The sequence below is a fragment of the Chiloscyllium punctatum genome, chromosome 11 (assembly GCF_047496795.1).
Source record: "Chiloscyllium punctatum isolate Juve2018m chromosome 11, sChiPun1.3, whole genome shotgun sequence".
Lineage (NCBI taxonomy): Eukaryota > Metazoa > Chordata > Chondrichthyes > Orectolobiformes > Hemiscylliidae > Chiloscyllium > Chiloscyllium punctatum.
The window spans coordinates 61555905-61576855 of NC_092749.1; the positions used below are offsets into that span (position 1 = coordinate 61555905).

At 38.7% G+C, this 20951-nt stretch overlaps 1 protein-coding gene across 6 annotated transcripts in view; it reads left to right on the plus strand.

Moving 5' to 3' along the window:
- LOC140483033 (acylphosphatase-2-like) overlaps positions 1-20740 on the plus strand; it is a 112980-nt gene extending 92240 nt beyond the window's left edge. For 4 of the 6 annotated variants that reach the window (XM_072580916.1, XM_072580917.1, XM_072580920.1 and 1 more), the window contains one exon: positions 18783-20740. In XM_072580916.1, coding sequence (XP_072437017.1) covers positions 18783-18827 — 45 coding nt within the window. In that variant the 3' untranslated portion in view covers positions 18828-20740. Of the gene's footprint in view, positions 1-7159; positions 7547-18782 lie in introns of those variants that run through there. The other 2 variants (XM_072580919.1, XM_072580921.1) reach the window with 2 other exon arrangements.
- Positions 20741-20951: the final 211 nt, after the last annotated feature.

Below are 20951 nucleotides of genomic sequence, written 5' to 3' on the forward strand. Positions count from 1 at the left end.
CTTGGTCACTGAACTTGGCTACCAGCCTCTGCTGGGCCACTTTGCGTTGTTGCCTGTCCCGAAGTCCGCCTTGGAGGACGGTCACCCAAAGAACCGAGGCCAAATGTCCCCGACTGCTGAAGTGTTCCCCAACTGGGACACATGAAGGTGCTCAAGGATGCCCTCATAAGAACAGGGTACGATGCTCAACTCATCAATGACCAGTTTCGATGTGCCACAGTGAGAAATCGTAATGACCTCTTCAGGAGGCAGACACAGGTTGCAACCGACAGGGTACCCTTCGTTGTCCAGTACTTCTCAGGAGCCTTGTTCTTCGCAGCCTGCAACACATTATCGATGATGAGCACTTCACCAAGATCTTCCCAACACCTCCATTTCTCGTCTCTTAACAACCAGCAAACCTTAAACAGATCATTGTTAACAGCAAACTGCGCAGCCTTCAGGACAACGTCGGTCACAACACTGTACAACCCTGTCATGGCAACCACTGCAAGACGTGTCAGAATGTCGACACAGATACCACAATTACACATGGGGACACCACCCACCATGTACACAGCAGGTACTCATGTGACTCCACCTACTTTGTCTATCTCAGGCAGCAAGCAAGAATGCCCTGAGGCATGATACATTGTCGAGACCAAGCAGACACTACAACAACAGATGAATGGACACCACGCAACAATCACCTGACAGGGGTGTTCCCTCCCAGTCGGGGAACACTTTAGCGGTCAGGGACACTCGGCCTCGGATCTTTGGGTGACCGTCCTCCAAGGCAGACTTTGGAACAGGCAACAACACAAAGTGGCCGAGCAGAGGCTGATAGCCAAGTTCGGTACCCCATGGGGATGACCTCAACTGGGACCTTGGGTTCATGTCACACTACAGGTGACCCCACTACACTATACACTCCTATTCACACACACTATTGCATACTCACACACTCAGGCAGACCTTCTGTCATACACACGCTCTCTCTGAAACACACACACACACACATACATATCCTCACACTCACACCCACACATGAACCCTCTCATAGGCTTATACCCTTTTCACACTCACACACACACTTGCCAAGCTTCCACATGCAAAAACACTCTCACTCTCACGCACACACTCACATGCGCGCATATATTCTCTCTCTCTCTCTCTCTCTTTCTCCTGCATGTGTAAACACATATAAGTCTATGGGGTGAATTTGTATTTACAGAATTATATTTACAGATACATTCTGTTTCGCTCAAAAAATGCACAACCTGCAGGCAGTTAATGCACGCACCCAATACATGTAATATTTTGTAAATTCCACTATAGAAATCAAACCAGTCTGACTCAAGATTGGGATACAGACAGACCCTAACCTCACACCTTTAATACATTGTCTGAGCTGAGATGTCACCTTTTTTTATAAAACCTTATGTTATCTTGAGAATGTGGCTTAAAAGAAGTTCTGGGATTTACATAATAATGAACCAAAACCTGCAACTCATTCTAAATGATCAAAGACTTAACAGCAATCTAGGTTTGTTCAACATATCATTTCACTGTAATCTTTTGCTATAAATTCTGTGTCTTATGGTCCTGCTTCTGATGAAATAGCAGCGTTCTGAAAATTAGTGCTTCTAAATAAACCTGTTGGACTATAACCTGGTGTTGTGTGATTTTTAACTTTATCCACCCCATTCCAATGCCAGCTCCTCCAAATCATGGTTAAACACCACAGCACTCCTGACGTGAATATGATGCTGGGTGACAAATCTGTTTAGAAAAGGGAAGAAATGTTTTTGTGTGCAATATCTTACAATTGATGAAGGGCTCATGCCTGAAACATCAACGCTGCTGCTCCTTGGATGCAGCCTGACCTGCTGTGCTTTCCCAGTGCCATACTTTTCAACTTTTCACTGACCAGCAAAATGAGGGGAACAAAAGGGTAAATGGATTTGTTAAGCTGGCAGCATTCCCGCTGATGCACAGTGAAATGATTAGGGTCCCACATTCCATAACTGAGAGGGCTACCATCTTATCAACATTCAGTTTGCTTATGGCCATGCCCTGAAGACCCTGTCAGTGAATGCCCACTCTGATCATAATAGCCATGATTATTTTGTTCCACAGGAGTTAGCCTTTGTATCATCAAGCCAGGAAAGTTTGAACAACCTGGATCTCTAGGAAAGAGAAAAGAAAAATTCTTTGAAATTGTGAAAGAGTATGATAGACATAGTAGACAAGATGGGCAACTCCAGAAGTACAGACACAAGCATAAGATAGTCACTTACAAATTAAGAACATAGAACAGTATGGCACAGGAAGAGATCCTTTGGCCCATCATGTCTGTGTCAACCATGATGCCATTTTAAACTAATTCCATCTGCCTGCAGATGATCCATATCCCTTTATTCCCTGCTTGTTCATGAGTCTATCTAAATGCCTCTTAAATGTTGCTATTGTGTCTGCTGCTACCCCCTCTCCTGACAGCACTTTCCAAGCACCTACCATCCTTTGTGTAAAAAAAACTTGCCTGACACATCTTTAAACTTTCCCCCTCTCACTTTAGCCTGTGCTCCCTAATATTTGATATTTCCATTCTGGGAAAAAGTCTCAGACTATCCACCCTATTCATGGCTCTCATAATTTCATTTGCTTCCATCAAATCCCTTCTCAGCCTCTGACACTGTAGTAAAATCAGTCCAAGTTTGTCCAACCCCTCCTCATAGCTAATATACTCCAATTCAGGTAACATCCTGGCAAACATCTTTTGCGCCCTCTCCAAAGCCTACACATTCTTCCTATAATGTGATGGTGAGAACTGCACATTATACTCCATATATGCCCCAACTAAAGTTTTCTACTGCTGCCAACTTTAATACTCTGTGCCCCTGTAGCGATCCTGTAGAGCACTGCTGGTCATAGATCTCCATCCAAAAAAACAACCTTCCATCACCATCTTTTGTCTGCTACTGTCAAGCCAATTTTGTATCTAGTTGGCAAGCTCACCCTGATCTAACTTTACTAATTTCCAACAGTAGACTAATTAGTAAAGTCAATGTAGATAACTTCCACTTCCCTACTTTCATTAATCATCTTCATCACTTGCACAAAAAGCTTAATCAAGTTGTGAGGCAAGACGTCACCCACACAAAGCCATGCTGACTATCTCTAATAAGTTCATTCTTTTCCAAATGTGAATGAGTAAATACTGTCCCTGACAATATCCTCCAATAATTTCTCTCCCACTAATGTAAGGCTCACTGGCATGTAATGTTCCCAAAATGCTCCAATCACCTGGCCAGACTCATTTTCCAATACAAGGTTTAGTATAGTCCCTTCCCTAGTTGGATTATCTACATATTGTTTCAAGAAACCCTCCTGGATGCTGTAAACAAATTCTGCCCCATCTAAGCCCCTGACATTAAGAGAGTCCCAGTTAAAATCACCTGTTATTTTTACATTTTTCCCTAATCTACCAACATAAATCTCTAGGCCTCCCAATAGCTCGTGGGAGACATTGTTTAAACCCATCATTGTGGTTCCACTTTTCTTATTCCTGAGTTCTAACCTTATGTACTCACTGGAGGAGCCTTCCAAAATGTCCTTTTTTGGTGCAGCTGTGACATTCTCCTGAATCAGTAATGCCACTCTCCCAGGCCTGCCCTTCTCTCAACCAAGTTTCTGTAATTCAATAAGGACTTCAGGAGGAATCTCTTAACGATTACAAAGTGGAACTGTCATCGTATTTCAGGTTAAAAAAAGGTAGATTACCTCATAAAAGAGAAAGGAATAGAAGGATATATTGATAGGTTTGCTGAAGAAAGGTGGAAGGAAGTTTGTGCAGAATATAAGTACCAGCCGGGACTTGTTGGGCCAAATGGCATATTTATGTACTCTAAATACTTTGTTCCTCTCTTCAAGACATTCCTTAAAACTCATCTTATCTGGCACAGAGTTTTGAAGAATCCAGAAACTGAAATATCATAAACAGCAGAAAATACCACTGGTGGGGTAAAGGAAATTAGTAATGCAGAAGAGGTTAGAAAGGAGAAATACAGATTTCCAGAACAGTTATAGGGCTAAAGGAGGTCACAGAGATTGGAAGGCTGAGGCAATGGACAGATTTGAACCCAATGTCGAGAATTTTAAGTTTAGGGCATTGCAGGATTGTTAGATCAGAGAGCAAAGGGTGATGGCAAGCCAACCATTCTTTTATGTTGTTCAGGAAGGCATCTTGTTTAAGCATATTAAATTCAACTGTACATATAGAGTAAATTAACTGGATCTACCTTTGTGTGGCCTGCATGGAAATGTTTGGGGTTGCTGTGTAGCCACACATCTTCGAGGAAATATTGTGATGGATGAATGAGAATTAATATTAAGATAGGATAGGGCAGCAGGATTTTGGTTCAACTTAAGTTTATGGAGAGTGAAAGCTTCTCCATCAAATTGGAAGACTTTGCCCAAAATGGATTTCCTTCCTATCTATCTATCTCTAAAGTTATAGTGCCATTTTTATGTCATAACATAACTACAGGTTTAAATTAAGACACGGAGAGCTTTTCAATTTGTGCAATGTTTGTATTTTTTGGTTAATCAAAGGCAACTAGATTGAATTGCATTTATTAAAAAAAATCAACTTTATAGCCATTACAGCACAAATATGTCACCTTGATGCAGTGTGGTGAACAGTTTTACTGAGCTGAACTGGAAACTAATTGGCAGTTAGGTTTGCTCTTTTGTCAGATATCACAGGAGTGCCAAAGAAAACCATGAAACCTGGAACATTATCAGGTTGTAAAAAGTGATAGTTTATATGGTTTACGCTTGCATGCTTTGTAAGTTCATATACAATACTTCAGTGTTCAACTTGGACCTCCAGTTGTAATCAAATTCAAACTGGAATATCCCTGCTGGTATTTTTAAGTTAAATCTGTGCTTTTCTGACCATCTCTAATGGGGCTTATTAAAGGTAAAAACACTTTGAAGTGTGATGGAGAATCTATGGTATCATAGTCTATCAAGCTGACTAGAGTGAGAATTATGGGCTTGGATATTGATTTCTCCCTAAAAATGCCTCACGTAACCCAAATAATCAAGGAGAACCAAGAAGTGCAGCGCTCCCCAGCAACATTTCTCCCAGTTCAAATGGAAATAAGTACATTTCCCAAGCTCTCCTTATTTCCTGACTCAAAGATTCTCTCATTTTTTTCAGTCCAATGACTACAATGGCTCCACTCAAATTTTTTTCCAGCCTCCACCAAATCGTTTGCAATTAGAGGTGTTGAGTATGAATCAAGTATGAAGTCCTCATTTCACTTTTTAGCGGTGCTGAAACTAAAGAACTGAAAGCAACATTCCCATTCTAAAAGATGAGAAACTTAACAAACAATCCAAGTCTTTTTCAATATATTATTTCAATTACATAACACTGTAAACTTTTGCTACATTCTGTGTCCTATGATCGTATACTCCACAACCACCTGATGAAGGAAGCTAGTGCTTCCAAATAAACCTGTTGGACTATAACCTGGTGTTGTGTGATTTGTGATTTACTTCACGTTAGTTTACAATAATTTGGCTAGCAGGGTCAGATTTATCTGCTGCTGCTGCTATAAAGTAAAAATTCTGTCAGTAGAATTTAAGGACTGGCTGAAATCTCTGCATTCTAACCATTTTATTCACTGAATTTGCCTGCCTCTTGCTGTCACTCTAGCTGGAAGTTCAGGTACAGCATAGACTAGGAACCCTCCAGAGGGATTGGACTATGTTATCTCTGAAATGGCATGTTGTGAATGACAACAAAGAGTTGCAGTCCTGGTATTGCAACAGTTCAGATTGTCTGAGTCAAGAGCATAATTATATCCCTTTCCCCCTTAGAGATCAATAAACCAGGAGCACAACATCACCTGCTTAAATAGAAAGGCTGATCATTGCCCTTAATTTTTGGAGAATTGTTTATGGTATGAGCTTTAACATCCAGTGACCATGGCCATGAAAGAATAGATGCTCAGCCATCTAAAACAGGACACCATGTTTGTACATAATGGAGCAGAACACTGAATATAGAACCTATAAGCTGACAAGATAATTCTATCAGTGCAAACTAAAAAGGCATTTCTACTGACCATGAAATAGACAAAAAAAATCTCAGTGACTAGTGCAATAACGTCTGTATCTTTGATAGTCCTGAAAATCTGAAATTAAGCTTGTCACTTTTATCCAGGAGACAGCCTGATTCTACCTGACTCTAGATGATAGAACAGTCTTCATACTGGAACATGTGAGGTGACCCAGGTAATATTCTGGGGACCTGGCTTCAAATCTCTACATGGCAAATGATAGAATTTGAATGCAATAAAAATAACTAGAATTAATAAACCATAAAACCATTGTCAGTTGTTGGAAAAACCCAACGGTTCGACTAATGACTTAACAAACAGTCCAAGTATTTTTCAATATATAATTTCAATTACATAACACTGTAAATGTTGGCTACATGTGTCCTATGATCTTATACTCCACAACCAATCTGATGAAGGAGCAGAACTCAGACAGTAATGTGGTTGACTCTTAACTCCACTCTGATTAGTTAGGGTTGGACAATAAATACTGGCCTAGACAGTGATGCCCACATCTCATTGTTTGATTTTAAAACAATACAGAACATATGAATGCCCAGTCTAGCAGATCTAAATCACACAAAATCTTTTGTTGTTAACTTGCAAATAAAGAAGTAAAGGCTAGAACCCAAGTTGAGCTATGTTGCCAGTGGCATTGCATACACAACTTTGAAATGCTTTGGGACACCTAGCAAAATGTTTTGAGAACATCAGGCTTGCTTCTTGCAACTGAGGTGTCAATTACAGGACGGCCTAGGTTACTAGACTCAAAATTCTTCAAAGGTATTCCAACATTTCCAACAGCTGCCTCAAATACTTAAAATACATTTGCCCTCCTGTCATATAAGACCGATACAAAGAACTAATAAACATTTCTAATCCCACCTCCCTCAAATCACAGGAGATCTAACTTTATGCAAACTAATACCATCACATTGCAGAAGCTTCATGACATCTGCACAATTAAGACCCATTCCCTCTCTATAAAATGTTGCTCTATAAAAAGGTGGCTTATCACTGATGAACCTTCTAATTGTATCTCCTAGAACAGAATTTATATCACATACTGAAGCCAAGCACAAGAAGATCTGCACTCACCTCCAATGACAACAAAATATTGAAGAAGTCAATCTGCAATAGTTGGAATACTTCTTTTAAAAATTACTGTGACATAACATAATGAAGTATTCTTCAGGAATATGGAAAGAACGTAATTCTGATTATTCCTCCTATGTGAAATTGGTTTACACTTAAAATATTTACAGTAGCACAAATAGTATTGTATCAAGGGAAAGTAAAAAATTTCCCACTGAATTATGTTTTATGCAGCTTATGTATCTGTCATCTTAAGATATGCAGATCTTTAGAGCTCTTTAGAATATCTTTATTTTGTTATATTTCTTGCTTTGTAACTAACTACCAATTATTTGGATTTAAAGACAAACAATTAAATATCAATTGCTTCTCTGAAGGAACTTTATTTTGCCTACTATACTTTATCCATAGTTTCCATGCCTCATTACTGGTGTGAAGTTATCAAGTTGAGATGGGACTTCAAAGGTATAATTGTTGTAAAGTAAGGATAACTAAATTGTTGGTGGAGGTATCGTACAAATTATTATAGTCCCTTGTTGGTTCCAGTCTAATATGTAAAACGTAAATGCTTTCAAGGACCTGCAGGAACAATAGCCTATTTCTTTTCTGTAAATATCATATGCACTATGCTGTTTCCACCACAAACAGCTTCCTAAAAATATAATATTTAAAGGTGTTTTCAAAAAGAATTGTTGAAACTCATCATTAAAAGCCAATCAGGCTACACTTGGACACACCTACAGTCTGTTCTGCTATAATGCTGTAGTTGCATTCTTGTGTGACCTCATGTTATAGAAAATTGTGCAACAGAAGTAACAGGGCCTTTGGGAAAAAAACAGGGTTGGGGTGAACCATCAAAAATATTAGTAAATATCAAAACAAAATTAATAGTTAGCCTGAACCAAGTGATAGCACAGTCTAACTAAATGTTAAAATCATATATTTTAATGAAACAGTACAATAAATTTAACACTTTAATGGGCTTCCTGAGTTTGCTAAGTTACAATACTGATACAGGTCCTACCAGTCTGCATTCAGATTCCCTGGTTATACAATCCTCTGAGTAACAGTCTGTAGAGAATCCATGAAACTTCACTGCATGGTTCAGGGTTAATGATAAAGGTTTCATTCTCACCACTGGGAAACCAATTTCTGCATCTCACAAAGTGCCACTTAAAAATAATGAGAAAAACAATTCCAAACTAAGGCTTTGATGAGATGAACTCTGGTCACTCATGTGGATCTGGAGGTCACCAGATACACAGATAGGAAGGGTTGTGGGGACTGGAGGTGGTTTCACAATGAGGAACAGCTTAGAGCCATCGGAGATTATGGAAGTAAACACCTAGATGGACTTCAGATGACCCATGGATGGAATCGCATAATAGCCTGCGGGTTTGGTGTTGTAAAAAATTGTTCCCCAATTCACCAATCGCCAACAGCCTAATTGCTTTGATGAAACACGCATTATAGGAGAACGGCCTGTATCTGATTTAAATCACAAAAACATTAGGGAAATTGCAATAATCCTGAGTTCTAAGGTGGAAGCCTCAATCAAAGGTAATGATGACCAGATATGGAATTGCAAATTAATACCAGTTCTTTAAACTGTATCCTAAGTTCTATACTGAGATCGCAGGATTGCTTTTTCTTGCAAAGGTTTCCTAAATGTTGTAATATTCGTATACACGGATGCGTTCACACGACCTATTACTGCGACATTTCCATGTTTCACTTCTTCCATTACACAATTTTCATCAGACCTATCTGTAAGGCATTTCTGAAATGCATAAGCTTCCTATTTTTATCACATATTTGAGCTCAGATTGACTCATTTATTCCACATGACTCAGTTCACTCCTGGTTCTACCGGCTGTTAGATTGTGTGTGAGAGGTGCAATGGTGCTGTTTCTATTAGTGCCACCAGCCTGAAGCCTTTCGAGATTGAGTTTCTCACCTTTGCTTCCTCCCTCTGCTCTCATGCTTGATGCTGTTTTCTATTCTCATAATTCACTCAAGAAGCCAGTGAGGTTTGCATGGACAATGACAGCTTGTTACATTATATGAGCTGCTGCTCATGATGAAGATGGTTGCCATCCATCTTTTTAAGCGTAAGAAATTACAGATAGTTGTTAGTATGAGGAGGAAAGCCACTTCCTGGTCTTGTTACAGTCTCTTGCAGTTAATGAGATATAGATTATTGCATGTTAGCAACTAGTTACAGGCTACATTGATATAATAGCCATTGTTACACAGACTTTGAGAGAACCAAATGTTAGGTCTCACTCCTTTAAGATCTTAAGCTAGTCTATGCAAATTTATATGACATTATCACAGTATGTGGCACTATGGTGCTTCTCAATATTCATTTTTCAGATCCATCGACAACAGTAAGACCTCTCCGCTCTTGTTCAGAGGGCTGATGCTGTCTCACTCCTCTCTGCTGCTTAATGTACCCCAACCCAAGAAATATAAAAATGATACATTATAAGCCAATTTCCATAAGCCAACTTTACTTGCTTTAAAGTGCCTACTGCACTTTCACTAAAATTCCAGTTCTGCTCAGTACACATTTCAAAGCATTCGATTACAGTTCCTAAATAGCTAAGAACACAGCAATCTGACAGGTCATCACAAGCAGCTTTCCTGCACCAAACTGTTCATTGTGGAATGATTTTCTTAGTTCACATAGTAAATATGTCATGAAAATTGCCTGTGCAACTAAGATCTCAGAGACCAGATTTAAGAAAATTTTAAAACATCAAAGGATGGAAAGGGGTAAACACTTGCAATCCTGAAAGTTTTCTTCTCATACTGCCTTTCTCCCCCCAAAAATGCACAGCCAGATTCCGTAGCTGCAGTCATAACACATGTGATATAGTGTAGTATTTAAAACTGGGAATGAATATTGTGAATGTGAGATATTTCAAAATTATTCTTGATTTATCACTTTATTTTCTGCAGTGGGAATTTAAAAGATGTCAATAATTGGCAGCAATAAAAAGAGATTACATTGGTAAATGCTTTTATTGTATAGGTATCCTGCTTCCTTCTTTTGTGACATGTAAAGAAACTAAGCAAAATGAATAATTGTTGCTACGCATTTTAAACTTGTGTGAAAGTAGAATCTTTAAAATATTTTGACATCATTAGAAATTATTTTCAGAGATTTGAGATATAGATGAAAATATGAACCTGTGTTATTGTAATCATTGCTCCACAGTACTCAGTATCTAAGTATGACTGGGGCAGATGTATGGACGGAAGACCTGGCAATCAATAAATAATTGAAACAATCTTTCCTGCTAGTGAGACAATACATGTTCCTTCAGGAGCAAGGTCACTTATTTCTTGTGTAGCGATAAAGCATTATTCTGACAGTGCGGTCAAACTGTGCACAGAGACATATGAGGAGATACTTTCAAGAGAGAAAGTACCCCAATAGCTTTGAGTAAGTGCCCAAAATAATAGGGCACTGAGCAATATAGATCATAAAAACCCTGTTATCAATCCTGAGGGTTTTAACCTTGCTCATCTGCTGGAAATTGGACATGCTATTAAAATAATTGTGCTGGTTTAGTCTCTCCAACTCTGTTACCTTCTCACAGGAATTTTATTTAGCAGTTCTGAAAAAGAATTATATCACACCTGAAATGTTAACTCTCTTTGTCTCGCCACAGATGCTGCCAGACCTTACTAAATTTCTTCAACATTTTCTGTTTTTATTTTATATTTTTTGAATCTGCAGTATTTTGCTTTTATGCAGTTTTATCCTCCTCTTCTGAACAGCTGCTAAAAGGGAGCAGGACCATTCGTTTAATATTGTAGGTCAGGCTCCAATCAGGTCCTCAGGACCCAGCTGTGAAGGGGAGATGACCCACAGGGTAGCTGAGTTTTATTTTATTTGCTTTCTTGTTGGCCTGGAGGAACAGGAGTTTTATCCATAATGAAACAAAGAACTGTGGATGTTGAAGATCTGAAACAAAGACAGAAATTTCTGGAGAAATTCAGCGGGTTTGACAGTATCTGTAGGAAGAAAGCAGAGTTAACATTTCAAGTGCAGTGACTCTTCATCAGAAGAGTTGTAGGACATTGGAAGTTGTAGGAAAAGTTGTAAGAAGCTTTAGGTATAGTCATCCAGAAAAACTGGACCTTGCAACCCCAGGTGTTGTGCTTCAACAATAATGCCTTGCCAGCATTCCTTCTTACCCAAGTGTTGGTGATTGTTCCTTCACTGCAGTGTTTACTACCAGTATCTCACTGCAAACCAGTGGCCACCTAGTGCTTTCTGCTGGGTTTAGACAATGCAATAGGAGAATATCTCCTGACCTTCTGCTAAAAGGGCAGGATGACTTGATGGCTGGTTTGGTTTTTGATTTGGTTCCTGGTCACATAATTCCCTCAAGGGCGATACAATTGTGGATAATAGAAAAATGCTAGAAACTCTTCCCAGCTATGGAGAAAGAATAATGTAGTTATGTTTCAGGTCTGTGAACTTGCATCAAAACTAAGCTGAAATGGAAATTGAACAGGTTTTAAGCACATGAAAGGATGGAGTGTGGAAAGACCAAAAGGAAATGTCTGTGATGGCTTGGGAGGGCCAGACAGATTGAATGACAAAAGGTTTCATAGTGCAAAGCGAAAGGAAGGGGTGATAGGACAAGGAAAGAAACAAAAGTTATGTGTTGTGGTGATGTGAATGGAAGAACAACAGCCATCCAAAGACACAGTAAAGAAACTCAGAAAGATACAAGAGAAGAATAATGAAACAAGATGGGAGGTAATTATGATCTAAAATTGTTAAGTGGAGAAATGTCCAGTTGGAAGATAAGCTGTTGTTCCTCAAATGTATGTTGAACTTCATTAGAACACTTCAGTGTTAAGAATATAACCTTCTACTTGAGAAAGGATAGAACTACAGACCTGTTAGCCTCATGATTGTAGAAGGAAAAGTACTAGAATTTATTATAAAGGATATGATTGCTTGATATTTAGAAAATAATTGTGTAATTAGGCAGAGTTTATGTGGATTTATGAAGGGGAAATCATGTTTGACAAATCTGGTAAGAGTTTTCTGAGGATGTTACAAACAGTCAATAAGGGAAAAATAATGGTGTCGTTTATTTGGATTTTTGAAAGATTTTTGATAAAGCCCCACACAGGAAGTTAGTTAGGGTGGCACGGTGGCTCAGTGGTTAGCACTGCAGCCTCACAGCACCAGGGTCCCAGGTTCGATTCCAGCCTTGGGTGACTGTCTGTGTGGAGTTTGCACATTCTCCCTGTGTCTGTGTGGGTTTCCTCCCACAGTCCAAATTTGTGCAGATCAGGTGAATTGGCCATGCTAAATTGCCCATAGTGTTAGGTGCATTGTTCAGAGTTAAATGGGTCTGGATGGGTTACTCCTTGGAGGGTTGGTTGGGCCAAAGGGCCTGTTTCCACACTGTAGGGAATCTAATCTAAAAAAAAAGTTTTCAAAAGTAGCATGGATTGAGGATTACTTAACCAGCAGAAAGGAGCACGAGCAAAACTAGAGACAATGGGAACTAGGGGAAAACTCTCCATTGGCTTCAGTCATACAGGCACAAGAGAAGATGGTTGTGCTGTTGGAAGTCAGCCATCTCAACTTTGAGAGGTTATCTTACAAGGATTCCTTAGGTTAGTGCCCCAGGCCCAACCATCATCAGTTGCTTCATCAATGAAATACCTTTCATTATAAGGTCAGAAGTGGGGATGTTTGCTGATGATTATGTAATGTTCAGCACCATCTACGAAGCAGTCCATATCCAAATGCAGCAAAACCTGGACAATGTCCGGGTTTGGGCTGACAATTGGCAAGTAACGTTCACACAAGTGGCAAGCAATGACCATCTCTAACAAGAGTCACTCTAACCATCATCCTTTAACATTCAATGGCATAACTCACCTCCTGTCTCCCCAAAGACTGTCCACCATCTACAAGGCATAAGTCATTATTGTGATGGAATATTGTCCGCTTGCCTGGATGAGTGTGACTCCAACAACATTCCAGAAGCTTGACACCATCCAGGACAACGTGGCCAGTTTGATTGCTCAAAATCCTGGAACTCCCTCCCTAAAGGGTTTTGGATCTAACGATAACTAATGAAATCTGCCAGTTCAAGAAGGCAGCTCACCACCACCTTCTCAAGAGCGACAATTGATGGGCAATAAATACTGACCCGGCATGAGTTATTAAAAAATGGTCTCTTCACCATGCCGCAAGAGGAAGATATGTTTTATGGTGGTTTCACATTGGAGGTGACAGAAATGGACGTGGATGATCTATTGAATACAGGTGTTAGTGGGATGGTAGGTCATGACAAAAATCCTATTATGGTTCTGAAAGAGAGTGGAAGAGGTGAGGGAAGAAATGCATGAAGTATGACGGTCACAATTGTGGCATCCTGCTTTCTATATGGATTCTATTCTATTCCAAACTTGCAACCTCTACCATCTAGGGAGACAAGGACAGCAGGTGCATGGGAATACCAGCACTTGCACATTTTCCTTTAAGCCATCCAGAAATGAAAGCAATATCACTGTTCTTTTGTTGCGACTGGGTCTTGGAACTTCCTTCCTAAAAGCATTGTGGGTGTACCAACATCCCAAAAATTGCAGCCATTCAAGAGGTCAGCTCACCACCACCTCCTTCTTGACAGGATTACAGATGGGCAATAAATACTTGCATAACCAGTGACACCCACATCAATGAATGAATTTAAAACAAAAATAAATTAGTGTTCTGGATTATGTGTTAGACAATTCTGTGTGACAATTGAGATGTAACAATTGTATTTCATTTCGTGGGGAGGCAATATTTATTTTGAAATGGCTGAAGCATCTTTTTAGGACAAAAACCAAGATTCCTAGATAAGAGTAGATAACTATTCGTGCTATGCAAGTAATAAATATCCATATGCACTATGGATTGTTCCACACAGTGACAAACTGGAAAGTAAATTTGGAAATTTGACAAGCAACGTGAAAAGGTGTAGCCTCTTCCATGATGTATGACTCCTCGGACATTTGTAATTGTTTAAAAATACTTTACACTAATTAGCATTCTTTGTCAATGACTGTTTTTTTCCCAAAACATTGATTTTCCTGCTCCTTGGATACTGCCTGACCTACTGTGCTTTTCCAGCACCACTCTAATCTTGACTCTGATCTCCAGCATCTGCAGTCCTCATGTTCACCAAGTAAATGTTAACAGGCTATTATATCCAAGCCTGATTTCATCCTCATGCAACAGCACATGTGGTTTTGTTCCCACTTTAACTACTTGCTAGGAATTAGAAGTAACAAACATACCTTATCTTTCCCTTCCTTTGATGAGGATATTGAGTGCAGTTAGTGTTTTCCATCTGCTGGCCTGATTATGATCAACGTACCCAAATCAAAATCGATCATCTATTTCCTGGACTTCCTGACCCTGTAGTGATTGGAACAAGATCAGCAGGTGTACCTCATAAAATATGAGTTCCCTGATTGGGGCTGTTAGCCTGACGCTATCAGAGAGTCCTGGATAACAGATATAAACAGGAATGTCAGAGGTTCTGCTAACTCTAGGAGCCAGCTCTGAGCTAGCAGAGTCAGTACAATGCAGGTGTAAATAGCTGGTGACTTGGTGATGGGATACTGGTCTTCATTGAGTTATTTCAGATCTATTTATTAGTTCCACTGAGCTATCACTGGAGCCCCAAATCAGAGATTTAAATATATCAATCAAATATGTGTCTCTGTGCCAGAATCTGTGGAAATTGTCTGGATGACCCCTCATTTTAGGCCTTATTGAATATTTAAAGGCAGTACTGGACTAGACACTGCCATAAAATTCCTTTATCTAATTGATTTACCATTAACATCATTAAGAGGAGAGGGTGAATTTCTATAGGAATTCTCCCACCTGTCTGGACTAACTTCAGACAAAGAGCCTCAAAATTCTGAAAACTTTAGGTTTTCATGATTCTGCCACAACATACAACAGAAAATTGGGGAGAATAAACACAACAACATTCACCATTTACAGCCTCCAAGTGAAAAAATAAATGTATAAATAAACAGGGAGGAAACCTTCAGAAAAATGAATGAGAACAAATTAAGGGAACCATTCCTAGTTCAAAGAAATCATTTCTACAGCAATATGTTTATTCCCAACTAAGTTGTCTGACCTGGCTTGAATACTTTTGTTTATGCAATGCATGGAAAAGTGGTATTTATACATACATTTCATTTTTATTTCAAAAGGAAAAGCCCTCAAGTGAAAAACTATTTGAAGCACATGAATGCAACCACATATTCCAACTTCATGGGAAACAAAAAAACCTTCAGAAAAATAGAAAGCAATTGATGGACATTTTTTCTACTATACTGGCATGCCTATTTTCCAAGTTGAACCTGCAACAATATTTACTTAGTTTGGCAGGCATTTCTGTTGTTGTGTAAACTGCTAATGTCTCTAGATTTTACTGACGTAATGCATCTCATGCCCTACATCCCTGGAACATCTGGGCAACAAGGCTACATACATCAGGCCCCTACTTACTGACTACACCTTCACTTTCAACACCATAATTCCAAGCAAACTTATCTCCAAACTCGAGGGCCTAGGTCCCTGCTCCCCGCTTTGTAATCAGATTCTCGACTTCCTGACTAACAGACTGCAGACAGTAAGGACAGGCACTAACATCTCCTCCACTATAATCCTCAACACTAGTGCCCTGCAAGGCTATACTCAGCCCCCTACTGTACTCATCATACAAACACCACTATGTGGCCAAATTCTGCACCAACTCCAATTTTCAAGTTTTCTGACAATGCCACCCTGTCTGTGTGGGTTTCCTCCGGGTGCTCCAGTTTCCTCCCACAATCCAAAGATCTGCAACTTAGGTGAATTGGCCGTGCTAAATTGCCCACAGTGTTCAGGGATATTAGGTGCATTAGTCAGGGGTAGATATGGGATAGAAGAATGGGTTTGGGTGGGTTACTTGTCAGAGGTCGAAGTGAACTTGTTGGGCTGAAGGGCCTGTTTCCACACTATCGGGACCCTATGACCCTATTTTAACATTTTTTAAATTTCTAAAATTTTGCTTCCTGTAGGAATGAGACTCCATGGTTTAAGTTGTTCTTTTTCTGAACTGCCATGAGGAAGGTATTTAAGATGTCAGGTTAGTAGTCCTAAATTTGAATGACAAATTTAATGGCAATTAAATAGGTAATATAGCAAATGCTTGAAACTAGTAGAAAACTACTGTGTGAGGCTCCTATTAAGTCAGATTGATGGTGCAAATTACACAGTAAATTGTGGTTTTGCAAACTCCAGAGTATTTCGTCCTCAGCACAAGTTATGGGATGGTTTAGACACTAATATTGAGCTCACCATTATATTGGCCTTAAAATATCTGAGTTTCTTCATTAATAGTTTGTTTATAGGAGTGTTCAGACTGAATTCTTCTCCAACTGCCAGATTAGCTGAACTGGAAGGTCATCATCCTAGTCCCACTTCCGTGCTTGAATGCAGAAAAACCAGGCAGTAAAGGTAGATAATACTTAATCCGAAACGCTCCGAAATCCATTCTTTTCATGAAGATTTTTTTCTCATTAGCAAGGTTGTTTGGCGTGCAAACAGTTAACACAACTCCACACCCACTCGACCCACGTCACGTCAGTGCTGGCAGGCATCAATTCTGTCTCAGGGCTTGTAATACTCACAGGTGTGTCTGCTGTTCAGTAAGATTTTTAAAATTTCACCGTTAAATCGTCACTTATTCTAAAATCTGAAAAATTCTGAAAACCAGCTGGCTCCGTGGGTTTCGGATAAAGGATTACGTGCCCGTACTAAGGGAGCACTGCAATTCTGGGGGTGTCAACTTACAGATAAACTGTAAATGGAGGCCCCATTTGCCTGCTCAATGGATGTAAAAGATCTTATGTCACTACTTTAAAGAAGAGCTGGAGATTATCCCCAGTGTCCTAGCCAATATCTATCTCTCAAAAGATATGCTGGGAACAGGTTATGTGGCTATTGTTAACCCCATTCAGAATGAGAATATTAATCTGTGATTACACACAACCCAAGAAGGTCAATTGGGAAATTTTGGACAAGACCTTTCTAGCCCCCTTTGTCAATCAAAACCAATAATTAGAAAATGGCAGGTTACTAGAAACAACTCCTTAATGCTTGCAGGAAATACTATGAGCAAGATATGTAGTCATTAAAAACTTTTTATTGATACCCTCATAGACAAGTTAGGTAAGGCTAGTAAACAGGCAACAGGAGTCTGATTACTGATGAACCTACTCCCATTCATTGTGATATAGACAGGTCACAATTGTAGCAGTGAAACTAGGAGTCAAGTATTCATTCTCAGATTAGTAGAATGTGACAAGTGATGTTCCAGGGATCTGTACTTGGGTCTCAGTATTTGATCACATTGAAGATCTAAGTGAAGAATAGAGAATTGTACATTGAAGTTTGCGATGGCACCCAATTTGAAATACTGAAAGTTGTTCAGATAGGATCAGGATTTTACATTCAAACCAATTTCCAACTTAAATCACATAGATTAAATTAGTGAGGAAAAGGTTAACAATTTTGGTTTGTTTGATCGTGTGTGTGGGTGTCTCTGGCTAGGCCAACATTTATTGCCCAACTTGAGTAGTTAAGTGTCAACAACATTTAGAGTCATAGAGTCTAAAGGAGGTACATGTAAGTAAAGATGGCAGATTTCCTTCCCTTAACCTTTTTTTTTAACAACAATTCACAGTGGTTATATGGTTGCCAGTAGGCTAGCGTTTTACTTTAGATTTTTAATGACTTCAAATTTTACCATCTGCCATGGTGGGATTCAAAGCTATTTTCTCAGAACATTAACCTGGCGCTCTGGATAGTGATATTAACACTATGACATTGCATATGCCCCCAAGGTCAAATGGAATGGATGTCAAATCAATGTCTTAAAGATGTACAGCGCGGAAACTAACCCTTCAGTCCAACTCATCCATGCTGACCAGATATCCTCAATAAATTTAAGCCCATATTCCTCTAAATCCTTCCAATTCATACACCCATCCAAAAGCCTTTTAAATGTTGCAATTGTACCATGAAATCATCCACTTTTGATCAAAGACCAATTAGAACATTCTCTTAAGTAAAACCTGTAGAAGTGCAGAGATTTGGATGATCGAGTTCATACATTTCAGGTATAGAAGCTAAATCGGTAGTCCCTGTCACATCATTGACATGTATTGTGTGATGTATTAATCGTTTAGTTTCACTTGTAAAATTGAACAGATTAAAGCATAATGAAACTCTTACATAGTCAAGATGTCAATAAACCATCAAGAGAGATGCAGAGAGAAGGAAGATATGATCAAGTTAATCCAACTGGTGTTATGAATTTCCAGCATTTGGTTACATCAACATTTGCACAGCCTGAGGGCTACACAAACCTACTCTCATCAATATCTACAGAATGGAACAGAGGTGTATAAATAAAGGGGTGGGTGGGAATTCACTTAAATAATGGTATACTTTTTCTTTGCTTCTCTCCGCAGGAAGAATTGGTTAAGCAAAGTGGGAAGTCCAAGCTCTCGCATTGACAGAGCACATTTTTCAAATGAGAAGGAGATCTCCAAAGTGGAATTCAGTAATTTCACCACCAGATACTAATAGCATGATCTTACATTGCTCCCCAGCTAACAGCTAAAACAACCAGTTGAAATTATGTGAGCAATGTTCATTTTCACCCCAATGCCTTTACTTGCGTGATTGCTGCTTACGGAAAAGGTTTTCTCTTTATTATCAAAACAAACAATACTTTTTGCTGAAAAGAAGTGGCATAAGAAAGATTGCACTAATGTACAAAATGATATTTCCCTGTAGAGATGTAAACTTAGGACGAATTTTCTTTCAGTTTTCTCTGTTAAATAGTTCTTACTTAAATTAAAAATAAAACTCGCATGGAGGTATGGAGGTTTGAAAACATTTGAGAATGTTTATTTTAAAAATATGAGCCAATTGAAGTATATAAATAAAAAAAAAAATAAATTTCAATTGTGGTATTCAAGTCATTTTTAAATGATTGTGCATTGAACTGAGTTTTAAGCAATAAAAATTCCACTAACTCTCTAAAACCAATATGTGTTTAGTATTCTTTCTTATGGTCAAGTAGCAAAAACATTTTAAACTTGCAGGACTTTTCATTTGTTTAGACATTATCAAAAGGCATTACATTTGCTATTTTAATTGAACATACCACCGTATGTGCCATCCCCTTGGCAGTGGAGAAATTGACTGAGTGCAGATCAAGAACAGATGTGTGTGTGTGTATGTTCTTAGCTTGTGTGACAGCAATCTGTCAACTTTCCTTTTCCAGAATTTCATTCAAGGCTAGTTTTGTCATCATACTTCACTTTTATGAATGGTTGTCCTTACCTGTTACACTGTCTCAGCAAAGCATGTTTTTTAGAAACCAATAAATGACTGAACCATGGAAGTTGCATTGGAATGTAAATAGTATAATACATTTAAGTTTAAAATTAAACTGTGGTCTTTAATTAACTGCATCAAAGCCTATGATAACTGATTTTATAAAATTATGGTCTTAGGAGAGAATCTCATCCACCAGCATGTAATTGTTATCGCAATGTTATCACCAAATGAAAACGTGTGGAAACCACATTTATGTCTGGTGGATAAGGCTTCCATCAGCAGTGCAATTTTTAAACATTACTCTAATAAGTTTCAACAACACAACCTTTAACATTCGTATTACACATTTAAGACCACTGAAACAATGGAGCACCTTATATGACCTGTGTTCCAGTAGCAGCTTATATGTACACAGTCTGTGCACCAGTTGTGTACTACGTTCCTGAAAGCCCAGTTTTCATGTAAATGAAGGCAAGCACATATACAGGCGATTCGCAGTTTACAAATGACTGACTTATGAATGCTTGTAGTTAGAAATGCGATCCAGAGGTATATTAATATTAATTTTAAAGATCTGATGTGAACATTTCCTCACATTTATGAATGGCTATTTTATTATGTTCTGTATTGTGTTCCAACTTGCATACAAATCAACTTGCAAATAGACTCAAACATAGCACATGTTTGCAACATGCAGAGTGCCTGTTTTGTGAGCAGAGTACCTGAATAGCATTCCATGTGCAAAGTGCCTATTTACATAATTACAGCTGGAATGGTCTTTTGAACTGGTTTCTATCTCCTAAGGAATTCAGAAAGTGGTTTTCCAGATCTTTTCTTCCCTAATTGGACTGGGTGCTTATCTTTCTTTTGACGCTCACATGGCTTTTGGATGAGATGAGATGGTATAGATGTATATATTATGAAGTAGACAGTACAGTTTAAGGGGACAAGCTGGAAGAGCCAATTGTTAGTATAGCAAACTGACAATGCAAGAAGGGCTTCTTACTTTCAATTGTATTTTTTCTGTAAGATGCAATATTGTTTCTGGTGAAGTTGTCTGTATAATTATTTCATTGCTACATTACTGTTGATAAATAAACTTGTTGAAGTTGAACATTTTTTGAAATTGTAAAGTATCCCTCATTTGAGTTGGTCTCTACAGCAAAATGAGTGCGCTGAATTTATGAAAGTCTATAGTTATCCACATAAACATAATATTTAATTTGCACATTCTGATCACAGAAGACATTGCACACAGTTACCAATATATTTCAAGAGCTTCTTTAGATTTT